This window comes from Notothenia rossii, assembly GCF_949606895.1.
Source record: "Notothenia rossii genome assembly, chromosome: 6".
Lineage (NCBI taxonomy): Eukaryota > Metazoa > Chordata > Actinopteri > Perciformes > Nototheniidae > Notothenia > Notothenia rossii.
In genome coordinates, this window is record NC_136909.1 from 10,995,304 (window position 1) to 11,008,950 (window position 13,647).

Here is a 13,647-nt window from a genome sequence, read left to right on the forward strand (position 1 = left end):
TTGATTTAGAAAAATCTTTAATAATTAAAGAAAAGTTGTCTATTAAAAATCATGGCACTTATTGTGAAATAGTATGATATTTTGTTCAGTATCTTTCTAAATACAAACAAGGGGTAATGTTTTTTATTTTGATGTGTTTTTTTTTTATTTACAATAATTTAGTTACAAAAAAACAATATATGAACAACAAGATCTTCGTATAATATCTTTCAAAAATATTAAACACTGATCCATCGTTCATACAGTACAGTGTCATAATGTTCGACTAACTTCACAATACAGTGAGAAAGTTATTTAACAAAGTATTGAAAATCCGATGTGCGACAACTTGTCAAAAATGTTGTTTGTTCATCTCAGAGTTTTAGAGTAAAATATACAAAGAGTTTTTCACTCAACAAATGGACACGTTACAGGTTATCAATGTCATGATGTTGTCATGATTTCATGTAATTACTGCTATAAAAACAATAACACATTTGCACAATTCTGCTTTGAGTTTATAAATGATGCACCCGCGTGATGCATTTGGATGATTCAACCTGTAGTCCTATAAATACTGTATATCTATATCTTCATTTCCCTTCAGTGTAGTTTGGTTCAGGCCAAAGAAGGTCAACACAGGCACACGGTTAATGACGGTAACTGGTGAAGCCACATAACTTATGTGGGTGTTACAAGCTTCAGCCGTCACCGAAATTAGAGCAACAGGAAGTGGACCAATGGCCGATTTCCTCAATGTAAAGATGAACTTTAAAGTTATTTTAATTCAAGTATGATGTTAAAGTACAAATAATCAAAGCTTGTGATGGTACATTTGATGCATGGCAGGTAGGTTATATCCAGTTTGGGGATTTAACAGAGGGATGGAGTAGGGATACGGGTAAACAGCAGACCCAATGAGAGCCGAGTGAGCAGGACTCATCGGGACGTGTCGGTACATTATCTGAGAGGGAGGTAGTCTCATTCTGTGTTGGACAAATGCCGGATGTAACACAGGCTGGAGCCGAGGGTCTCTAGACAGAACGTAGGACATAGGCAGGCTGGAGTGGGGGAGGGCCGGACTCTGCTGAGTGGGGGGAACTTTTTGCAGCATTGTCCTGGATTTCTCCCTCTTCTCTGTCTGATAAAGCCACGGTGCCGTGTTGTTCTTCTTCACACAGGTCACAGAGTTGTCCTGCTGCATTTTATAACTCGGCCGAATAGGAGCGGGCCGCAGAAGCTGCAAAGATTTTGGAACAACTTTGGTAAAACTAGAGGTAGACGCTGGAGCCCAGTCAGATCTCACCATGAAAGAGGAGGATGAGTGCAAAGGATGCGAGTATTTGACACCCCCTTTGTGGATTGGCATCCAGTCTTTAATCTGGGCTGTGATATAGTCTGCAGATGGGAGTGTGTTGTCTTTATTCTGTCCTGCAGGATCTTTTGATTTCTGACTACAGCTCACAGACTCCTCACCACAAGGGGTATTTTTTACACCATTTTTGGGTAGCTCAGAGCTTGATGTAGGTTTTTCTTTACTTCCTTCAGAACCGTCCTCTGAGGAAACAGAGAGAGGGGAAGTGCTGCGTGAAGATGAAGGAGATGAAGGAAGCGGGGAGCTGTCAGAGGAGTTGCAGTTACGGCCTAAAGAAGAAGCCCTGGCTGGAGACTGGGAGCAGTGGATGACGGAGGGCCTTTCTTTATCCTCTCTCTGAGGAGTCAAGGGCCGGTTAAGACTCGCCTGAGCCATACGCTTCTTTTTCTCCAGGGGTGAGATCACCTCCCCGGCAGCTGAGGGGGTTTGAGAGGTCCAGGGTCCGGATGGAGGGACCTGGACAAGGTGAGTGTAGATAGGAGAGCAAAGGCTGGTGGTGGCTCTGTTTGGTGGAGAGCAGTCTGGGTGGTGTCTATCAGAGGTGGAGGTCCAGAGAGGAGGCAGCACTGCTTCACTTTGGCTGGAGGCCTCTGGACTTCTCTGGGTGAGAACCTACAAAGCAATAAAGATGATGTTTTAGGACACTTAATGCAAAAAGGCTATATTTCTTTCTCTTAAAGGTCCCCTATTATACTCTTTTTCATCAATATATTAGAGGTCTCAGATATATACAAAACATATCTTTGAAGTGTTTGGGTCGAAACACCAAACAGATCATTGCAGCATTCCATAATCCCCTCTGTTTCAGTTCTGTTTCAAAAGTGCTGATTCTCTGTCTGTTACTTTAGATGAAAATAAGGAGCCACGCCCCTCTGAGAGATATCTGGTTAAAAAAAACACAATGGTGCTCTAGGAGGAGATTCAGGTGATAAGGTGTGTGGGGGGGGGTTACCTTGGTTGGTGATTGGCTAATGGTTACTCAAGCCAAAAAATCGTTATGACATCATAAAGTCGCCAAAATCTGATCAGCTCATTTTCAGACAGGTTTTTATATAAATGGATTAGGACAAAAAGAGAGAGAGAATCTTTGTTCCTGAAACTTTCAGAGTCTCTTTACACAGAGGGGACACATGTTGATGTAGAAAATACATGAAAAAGTGGATTTTGCATAATAGGTGACCTTTAATGATGCATTTGAATAGTTATAACATGTTACCTCCAACTCTGAATCCATGTCTCTTTCCGACTCAGTCCGTTTCCTCTTTTTCTCAACCTTCGTGATCTTGCCATCCAAATTTCTCTTATATGGCTTCCGCGGTTTGCTTGGAGGCAGAGGTCTGTCCTCCTCTCCTTTTATGTGTCTCTCAAAAGGCAACACCAACCTAAAGAAACACATATCTGATTAGAAATTCAGTTTTATTGTGATGTATCGACAGGTAAGGTAGAAACAGAATCTCCCTCACTTCTCGTAGTGTCTGCGAGTGCATGTTGCAGCGCTGGTGCTTCCTGGACTTCCTCCCAGGTCATCATACACTTTCTTCCAAAGACGTCGAGCTGTCACCTGTTGGACAACAAAAGGTGGGAAAAAATCAATTTAAATAAGTGCGAAGAAACTGTCTTATGTTAGGATACATAAAGGCTTATATTCACAGTGGTCTTCTCATGTTGAAACCAGAGCCATGTAATAGAATTCTCTCTATATGGCACTGGTTTAAACCATACACTGGTTTAAACTAAAGGGCTGCTTAGTTTCCTCCTGCCACTAGGGGGCGCAGAAGAGCTCAAACTTAAAATATAAAACACAGCATTAACCACACTCTAAAAGCAGCTCTTAAAATTGAGTTTTGATGAATAATTACGATAAATAATAAACAGAGAATATTATTTCTTATTTCTCCCTGTGATTGTGTGCTTCCCTTTCCCAGATGTGCTTTGACCAGGGTCTGCTTTCAATTCTAGTTTTAAAACCATTTTGAGGAAGGGAGGTGGCTGGCATTTAAAATGCCATGTCTGCTGTTTTTCAAAGACACTTTCATTTTTAGAGTGTACACAATGTGTGGGTGGCTTATATTGTGTGGACAGCCTGCGACACAGTGGCAGCAGAGATGTTGGTGGTGAGGGGTCAACTCTGTTTGGGGCCTCAATCCCACTTTTAATGCCATTTTAACAAACACCCTGACACATAGACTATAAGGTCCCACACTGTCAACATCAAAAACAACAGAGCAGCGAGAGCTAGATGTCCTCCACTGTGGTTGAAACCTTGCACCTGACCTATATTTGTAATGTTCCACTTACGTGTAGACTCAAACACACAAGACTCAAAGGACTATGAACAAAGATAAGAATCAGAAATGATGTATGGGTTCCAGAGCCGGGACATTTACTACATTACAGGGAAAGGGAGGTTGAGGATCAGAGGCAAAAATAAAATGTGTACGCTAACATATTAAATAAAGAGGCAAGAAGACATCAATAAAATAATTACACATCCATGGTAGCATTTGGAAAGTGAGCGTATAAATGAAGTGTTGGAAGAAGTACTCAGATCCTTTAACTAAGTAAAAGTAAAAATACTATTAGACTTAAAATATTCGACTACACGTAAAAGTCCACATTTTACTTAATTAAAAGTACTCATTCTGCACAATGACCCGTTACAGAATAATATAAAGTACAGATACTTTAGGTATCAACAGTGATGTACTCGTTGTGCGGAATTGAGCTTATCACAGTATTGTATTGTTATTGTGTTTATTTTATTATCCTGTATATATGTCACACTGTGGGACTTCGGGAAACGGTATCTCGAGATTTCTGGATGTACAACACATGTAGTACGGTAATTTTGACAATAAAGCTGACTTTGACTGTTTTTATAGATCTAAGATCATTACAGTCTTGTAGTTGGTCAAGGTGGACCAAATTTGAAATACTGTGTAGATTATTAGTACAGTACTGCATTATACCATATCAGCAGCATATCATGTTAATAAAAAGTAACTGAGTGTTTAAGTAAATGTAGTGGAGTAAAAAGTAGGATATTTGCCTCTGAAATGTAGCGGAATAAAGTAGCATTAAATGGAAATACTCAAGTAAAGTACAAATATGTCAAAAAGGTACATGTACTTAGTTACTTTTGACCACAAGTAAATAAAAAAGCAGTCAGTGACAACATCAATTCATTGTAAAACGTATGTGTTGCACAGTGGTGTTACAGCCAGAAGAATAATGGAGCAGCCAGTAATTACAGTAATATTCCACAGAAGAGTAAAACATTCTTACTGAATCATAGCCCCCAAGTTTCTCCACAGCTTTGTGGATCCTCCAGAGATTAACTGGGGGAAACAAAAATGAGAACAGTATTAATTTCAATCAAATACCAAGTTAATATTGTCTTTCATTCAACAGCAGGACCCGCTCCAATGAACTCACTCTGTTTGAAGCCCAGATGTGGGATTCTTTCGATGGGAGTCCCTCTGTCCTTCATGAAGGAGTGCAGATTGGATACAAACGCCTTCTCCTCCATCTGCACTTTACCGGGCCTCGCTTCTTCCTCACATTCAGTCATTGAGTCTTGAATCTCGATGACTTGGGGAGAATCCTGGCGAGGAGAAAACAGATGCCGTATGAAAATCAAGTGGTAACACAGTCCACTGCTCCGAAATAGAAACCAGTTTTACAGTTGAAGGTATTGTCATGGATGGGAAATAAGCGTATGGGATGCAAATGTCTTATAGGAAACATCTAAATCAGAGAGCATGGTTTTACCGCTACTTTCAATAGATAACCACTAAACATCCTGTCTGGAGAGAAAGCAGCAGACTTGGGGTTTTTGGTCTAGAGTTGTCAGCCTCTGGTATCGCAAATGTCACTTTGAAAAACAAATATAAGCCAAAAGAATGATTTTAAAGACATTAAAGTGTTGTTACAAAATCAGAAGTGACTGATGAGAAGCAAGACTTTAAGGCTGCTGCTTGTAATTTTCTAAGAAAGAAGTAGTTGCATGTTTGCTGTTGTTCTGCAGAAATATGGTCAGTTACTTTGAAGACAATTTAAATATACGTAAAAAATTTAAATGTTTCAAGCGTTATAACCCAGACTACTTGGAACTGCAGTACAAGAAATTGACAATGTCACTATTTGTGGTTTGCAAGAAAGGAGAAATGAAACAGTGAAGACATGCAGAAACAAAGTCATCAGATAGAAACGTTTCAGGAAGTACAAAAGAACGAAGACTTGTTGCACGACTTTAAAAGTTAGATTTTGTGATTGTGCATTTAATTTGTCTCTCACAATAACTTCGATATTTCTTGAATGGGCAACATACAGTAAGTGCTAGAAATAATTGGCGGTTGTTTGTTTATAAGTGCAGCTATATTGTTAAGCTGTCTTTATGAGCACAACTGCCCGCTCTGTAATCTGAATTTTGATAGCTTGTCAATAGAGACCACAATGGACAGTGTCAATATTTTTACTTTGAATCAGCACAGGCCAGAGCTGCTTTATTTCAGTCACAGTCATTTTAAAACAAAACAGCTCGACGTGGTTTCATATTGAATAAAGTTCCTCTATGTGGTTCCTGGTTCCGAGAAGTAGGCCTCTAGAGTGAGTAATAGTGAAGGTGGAGGCCTCTAACCAAGCAGCACCGACTGAGTCACAGTTCAGCAGATCCTCACCGCTCCTCCCAGCTAACAGCTTCTCTGATGCTATTCTGAGTCATCTGAAAGGGGATGTTTCAATTTCACACCACTTAAAATTGTCTTCATTTTCAGAACTGTAAGGCTGATTAACATGGCAAGAAATTCAGTTTGCAGCTGCATCTAAAATCTAAAGAATGGGATGCATTTATTTATTTATTTAAAATGCTAAATGTTGCTTGGATCTGATTCACAAAATGCATCAATGATTGCCAAAAGGAAATGTGTGCACTCAGACATTACACTGTTTCCCTTCGCACATTTCACATATCAGTGGTGGAAGAAAAAGTCGAAAGCAGCAATACTGGATTGTAAAATTACAAGTAAAAGCCCTGCATTGAATATCTTACTATAGTCAAATTAAACAAAGTTTCGGCATCAAAATATACCAAAATTCCCAAAGAATAAAAATATGCGTTAAGGCCCATTTCAGAATCATATTCAATTCAGAGGTTGAAGAAGATTATTTACATAAGTAAAAGTAACAGCAATACCCTGTACAAAATATTCATATACAAGTGAGAGTCCTGCATTGAAAATGTCTACTGAAGTAAAAGTAAAAAAGTATCAGTATTTAAAAATACTTCAAGTTCCAAAAGTAAAAGTACTCATTATGCAAAATTGCCATTTAAGCACCAGATCTTTTTTTAAATTATTTCACTAAAATGATTAGCATTAATCATCACTGCAGTGTTGCACATGGTAAAGGCGGGGTTTATTTAAATTATCTACACACTACTGGGTAGCTTTACCCATAATGATGATGCATTATAATGTGTGTCGATTTTTAATTTAGTATTTATAACATAAATATGGAATGTAGTAACTAAATATATAAAATAAATGTCGTGGTCAACATTCTCTACAAATTGCAGTGGCGTAAAAGTATAAAGTATGTATAAAGACTTACGTAATAAGTACTATTACCTCAATGTGTTACTTAAATACAATAGATAATTTACTTAGTTACATTACATTGATTACTGGTGCGAGAATGTGTTCACCACAGCTAGTAAACATGAAGCTTATTGAATAGGATATCTGAGCCTATATTTGTCAAAGTCTATTTATCTTTTGTATTACCTAATAATCTGAATCTGTATTTGCAGTAGATTACATTTAGTGGATGGAAGATTACATTAGAAGTAGAAGTAGAAAAGAGCATTAAATGCAAATACTCAGGTTATACTCAAGTAAAAGTACCTAAAAACGTTAGTTAAGTACTTCATTACTTTCCAGCACTGCTCTATATACACTGAATATCATTGTGAGACCTTCTCTTGATTTCCTCTAGTTTCATTTTTTTGGAAAGCCGTGTGGGTGATGTTGATGTCAGTGTGTGGATATGTGATTCTCACAATGATTGTCGGTGGCGTGCTGGATTGATGCTATCTGCGGGCCAGAGGTCACCACAGAAACCACTGCGCTTTCATCTAGCATCAGCTCTGGAAATTTCATGAGCAAATTTCTGCCTCTCATATTGTAACTTCTTGATTCAGTTACCAGAACAGCGTCTCGCGAGGAGTTCCTGAGTTTCTGTATGTGCAATGAAAATATTGTGGTGTGTCTGATGGGGTGAGATGTGCGTGCGATCTGTGACCCTCTCAAGATACAGAGAAGTAACACTCATTCCTTGTTAGTCATTTCACAATCAGCCATCAAGATGAAACGACTGTACACACACTATTAAAAAAAAAATGAGCCAACGTGTCAAATTCACCAGGAAAAAGGGAAATGAAAGCAGAAAGCATGGCTCTCAGTGAGGAGTCATGTCTGTAGTCACTGATTAACTGTAACTGATGGAAATTGCCCAAACTGCTGCCAGGCGGCCAACTGACTTTTGAGGTAATCACCTGCGTCTCCGGCCCTTTGTCTTCGTCACTGGAGGCTGTTTGTTGTGACGTCTCACTCTGATCCTCTTGAGCTTCATGAGAAACACAGCAAAGACAAGACAGTTACTGAGAGTAGTGTGCATCTGAATTCAAAGAACCTCAGTCAAGGAAGCAAGCACTTCTTCATTACAAGAAATATTGTTAGTCTTGAATGCAAAACGGGTTTAAAGATATCTTTCAGAGGAATACATTAAAGCAGAAACTCATCACTGCTGGGAATTGGGTTGTTATTTGCGTAAATTGCTTGATGGTCTGATGACAGATAAACACAGCAAATAGAAATCTGATGAGCTTATTGTCAACTGAGTTTGATATAAAAAACCACAGGTTACAAAACCACTTCCTGCTCGTGAACATAACCACTTGTATGCTGCACTGTATGATATCAGAACACATCCACTATGATATTCGAGGTGATCTAAGAAAAATAAACTGCAATGTTCTTAACCTAAAGCATTACTACTTATCATTCCCAGGCAACAAGTTGACAGATGGGCTTTATATAAACAACACTGCATTTATTATGTTTCTAGTATTAGAATATGAGATATTGAGCAATATTGTACTCAATCTCATGTCGAATGCATGTGTCAACATTGAGGAGCACACTAATGCATTCTGTGAGAAATGAGGAAAGGATATTCAAATGACAAGCCCTGGGAATACAATGTGATTCCGAGAATGACGTTTTTTCTTTCTTCACAAACTGTGAACTCCAAACCTCGCCGCCCTCCACCCACACCGATATCACTTGTGTGCAAAAACCAATATGCTTCTCTTTTGAGATAGCTTGTTTCCTGTGCTGTGGCTTGAACTTTTAATTCTGCTTTCAGTAGCCTCTTACTTCTCCATTTCCCGTGTGTTGAACAAATATTTTTGACAAACTGTATTATTTACCCTTAAACAAGTGATGGCTCCTTTTATCGGTTTGTTTTGTTGTCAAATAACAATCCATTAGCCATTTATCATGTGTGATCTCAGGCAGGATATTGTGATGAAATCATTTTAGCACTTGCAGTTTATTATAAATTCCTAAAGCATTATGGTTTTGTAAATACATTTAGTTTGTTTTCTTAGTTATGAATATATTTGCCTTCATTTTTCAAAAACAGACGGTTTCGGAATATTGTATCAACAACATTAGTATTAATTTAAGCGTCTATGAATGCAGTATATACCACAATATTCAATACATACAATTACATACAACAGTAAATAAGAGTATCTTTTTTCAATAAAGTTAAAAGCTCTTCTCACCCATTTCCAGAAGTGGTCTGCTGCTCTCTGTCTGACAGTGTTTAGTAACAGTAATTCATGCGGGGCTCTCTTCAACTTCACACCACCAAACAGGAAGCTGTCTCCACGCAACAGTTTCATTGGTTGTTCTGCTCGCACCGCAGCAAATGAGTCTGGGAAACTGAGTCCTTTCTTTTGTTATTCACATCTCACATTGTCTGATATCATAGGCTGACATTGTTTCTGGTGCAACATTCACTTTGTAGTTCATTATCCAGTTCCTGAAAAATAAACATGAAGATGATGAAGCTTATGTTTTGTGCACACAAGTATGTAAAGAATAAAAACACATTCCTTCCACACAGCTTCCATGATATAATAAATACAATTCATTAAACAATGATTGTAGTCTGGTCAACTTCAGTGTACTGACTCAAATTCACCAAAATAGCTCACTTTGGGGAAGTGAAACCAACATTTAACTGTTTCCTTTTAAAGGTTTAGTACAATAACATTTCCAAAATGTTGTCAAATGAAGGAAGCCCGGCTGTGCACGGCTGCTATCAGTTCATATCATTGCTGATTAAGCATCTTGGAGCTGGCTGATGAATAATCATTTTCTGTGGGATAAAGTGTTTAAAGGAAGAGACATTTCCTGGTGCCACAACATATTTCTAAGAAGCACAACACAAAGTATGAAGTATCACAATGAGTAAGCACATTGAAAGGATCCTGTTTGTGAATTTGTATTCAAGGTCCCATGTCATGGTCATTTCTACTGATCATAATTCCATTGTTGAGGTCTACTAAAATACATTTATACTGTGCAATTTTCCAAACTCACATTGGTTTCTCATACAGCATCTCTGTATAGTATGTGTATTCACTCTCTGTCCTAAACGGCTTGTTGGAGCTCCTGCCCCGCCCCTCCCCTCCCCTCCCTGAGAGCCCAGTGGCCGTCTGTGAGACAGCGAGACACAGCGAAACCCAGCCCGAAACACACACCCGCAGCTTGGCTGGGAGTTTGTGTGTGTGCTCAGGCTGAGTTCCGCGGTGTCTCGCTGTCTCGCCGACCCCACACCAGTGAGCCAGCTCACAGTGTCCCGCTCCTCGCAGCAGCGAGCCTCGCAACGTCCCGCTGAGTGTGTGTGTGTGAGGAAGTCCGCGGATTGGTCCAAACGTAACGGCTCCGCGGATTGGTCCAAATGTTACGTTACGTCACTATACCCCAAATACGTCACTATACCCAAGAAGTAAACAATGGAAAAAGAGAAATGTCCAACGAGGCGTTCTGGGGCAGCATAGACAGGTCTTTTCTGTGTTAGAGTTGTACTCACTACAGAGTGTACTTTGAGGGTTTGTGACTCTGCAGACCGTTTACATGCAGAAATCTGTAAGTTTAAAAAAGAAAAACCAACAAAGCGAGTGTTTGCTCAAAAACACATATGGGAGTTGTATTTTAGGGGCATCAGTTTCAGCCCTTAAAATAAAACTAACTTTTATAACTAACTGGTTCAAATTAGTTAACGGCTCTAGTGTATATTGCATTTTTGCGAGTATCATAACATTCAAATAAACAATTAAAGAAAAGCTTTAAACCCAAAACCAAAAGTAAGGTAAGTAAGTAAAATAGAAAGAATCTGCTGTTGTAACGGCACGAGTTTGAAAGGGACCCTATAATGGTACTTTCCAGGTTTACATTAGTATGTTGTGCCTCTACTGTGACACATTTCCATGCTTTAATGGCAGATCTTTGACTCATTACAGCTGATATCTATGTAAACACATGTAGGTAAATGAGTCGAATAAGTAAAAGGTTTGAAACCGGCTGATAGCTGCAAGGATTGAAACCTTACATTTAAGGAAGAGGTGAAGCACTACTTCTTTAAAATGCTTCCTACTGGTCATTGCATGAAAAAAATATTGGTTAAAAATAAAAGGCCAGCACAATGCAGAAGTACTAGAAATGAGTGGAAGTTGTAATAAACGGTCACCACCTATTCCTTTTCTCACAGTTGTGTCAGAGGGAGTTGTCTCAAGACTTAATGTTCCTTATGTTCATAGGGGGAGAAGATCAAGTTACTTTCCTACAGATTTCATGTTATCCAAGAAGATATTAGATATATAATTTCACACCCTTTTATGTTCTCATTATGTTATCTGTATTTTCCCCTTATCTTCCTTTCACAGTGAAATGACCCAGATCTCCGGTGATAAAAACACAGACGGTTGATAAAGCTGCGCTCGACACTATCCCCATTTCCTCCCCTTGTTTTTGAACTATTTAAAAGGGGGATGCCCTATTCCCCCATCTGTTGCGGATAGACTATGACATTTCAAAAACGATTAACATTTAAATGTCAAAATAACCGAATATCTACAAAATGTTCAAACCTCAGGAGGGATTTTTTTTGTTTTGATTGATATGAAAAAAGTTATGTTTTTCCTTTTTGAGATGAGTAACAAGAATTTCTGCAAAACTGTTAAACACAATTATATATGTGAAATATAGAAATAAATCATCTAATCTAGGTAACACTTCGGATTCATTTCTTAAATGTGAAAAAAGTGAACTTCATGAGGAATGCAGACAAGAGAGTAACTTGCAGAGATAATGTGTGTGTTTGAGGAATAGTTTCGGCGAAAACTAAAAGGTACCATGGGGTCAGATTTGAATTTTCCAAAGGGTGGTTCGTTTAGCATGACACATTTAAAAATAACTAAAGGACAAGTTAAACAAGAAAGTAGAAAGAAAGGGAGGTGATAGAAAACTATTTATGTTAAAAAGTTAGCAATGATTGCGTCAGACCTAAAGATTTCAGATGTGTGTAACTCAACTTTAATTCATGTATCTTTTCTTTTAAATTAGTTTTTTTAAATGTGAATTCATAATATGTTTCTTAATGCTCTTAATGACTTTCACTTTTGTAAAGCACTTTGAATTGCCTTGTGTTGAAATGTGCTATATAAATATATTTGCCTTGCCTTGTTCTATTTGAACTTGTTGAATTACATATATTCATAGTTGTACAATGAGCTAAATAGGAATTTCCTTTTGACACTTAATTGTGACAATATGTTTTGCCGAGCTTTGATCTCTTCTATGCCCTGCAAGCGATAGCAAATGTTCAGAGCCGTTGAGCAAAAACATCAGTTGTGAGATTGAGAAATCCCCAGCTATTCATTTCAGACTTTCACTGACATAAACACGAGGTTGAGATGAGGGTAGCGCGATAGATTACAGAAAATATTGTGAATTTTCAGTCACTATCCTGGGAACAATCTGTAACTGGAGTCAGATTGAAGTCATGGTGAGAGACTGTCATAACTTGAACAAAGTTTTCCAGAATAAATTAGTTGTTTTTGTTTTAGGGATACAAATACACTAACAGAAGTACAACCATTTGATTGAGCGTTAAAGGTGTTAAAAAGGGAAAGCTATGTGATACCCGTTTCTAGATAGTGTAGGTGGAAAAGGAAATTACTCTGAAACTAAATACAGATAATAGGTTGATTCATTTAGTGACAAGATAATATTAAATTACATTTAAAAACACAATTTCATACAAGCTGAAACTAATATTCTGGAAGTATTGAAAGTGCACTATAATAAATGATGTAAAGATGACAATTTAATACAAGGCTTTACAGAAACTTTACTGAATGCCTATACGACTTCAAAGTGTGTTTCTTTGGGAGCTTTATTCTGCAGGCATGTTTGATTTGCACATTCAAAATGTGTAAGTAAACAAAACCCCCAGAAAATATGGTTTTGATGGGAAAAAGGTGGAGGCGTGTGGCGCAGTGGATTGTGCGTAGGTGTTCAGATCAGGGAGTCACAGGTTCAAACCCCACTGCAGTCAGCATGTCGTTGTGTCCCTGAGACACTTCACCCCAAATTGCTCCTGTGGGGATTGCCCACAGTATTGAGTATGTAAATCGCTTTGGATAAAATCATCTAACAAGTAACATAATGTAATAATGTAACAAAGCAAGCAAGTAACATATCTCCAAATTGTTTAAAGATATATTAAAAATCAACTATTGTTCTCTTGTACGCCATGTAAAGATTTCAGGTACCTACTTACTGTATATTGTGTATGTCTTTGCTTTATTGTAACTAAAAGTACAATTAAAAATAAAGTATTACAAAAAAATGTTTATGAAGGTTTGTCATATATTTAATCACTTTAAATGAGTAGGACACATCTCGCATAATTCAAGCGAACAGAGATGGAACTGCCGGATGTGGGAGAGGTGAAATCAGATGATGGTGTGAAAATGAAACCTATGCATTAGCGGTGAATTCCCCAGCTGTTGTTTAATTCCAGGAAACTGATTGAAAAGCTCATAGTGAATCTGTGTATACATCTGAGTTCCTGTTAAACCTAAGACAATCCCTGCTGTTCTGTCAAGGTTTGATGAAATGTATGCACTGCAATGATCTGAGAAAAAACAAAAATCG

The 13,647-nt window shown here is 38.1% G+C and overlaps 1 protein-coding gene across 1 annotated transcript; it reads right to left on the reverse strand.

The window, feature by feature from the left end:
* On the reverse strand, window positions 1-9,346 carry arid5a (AT-rich interactive domain 5A). Its single transcript, XM_079687732.1, has 7 exons — window positions 9,204-9,346; window positions 7,893-7,978; window positions 4,790-4,958; window positions 4,640-4,692; window positions 2,818-2,915; window positions 2,571-2,736; window positions 1-1,966 (listed from the first exon to the last, which is right to left on the reverse strand). The coding sequence occupies exons 1-7, from the start codon at window positions 9,205-9,207 to the stop codon at window positions 794-796; spliced, it is 1,749 nt and encodes a 582-aa protein (XP_079543858.1). The 5' UTR covers window positions 9,208-9,346; the 3' UTR covers window positions 1-793.
* Window positions 9,347-13,647: the final 4,301 nt, after the last annotated feature.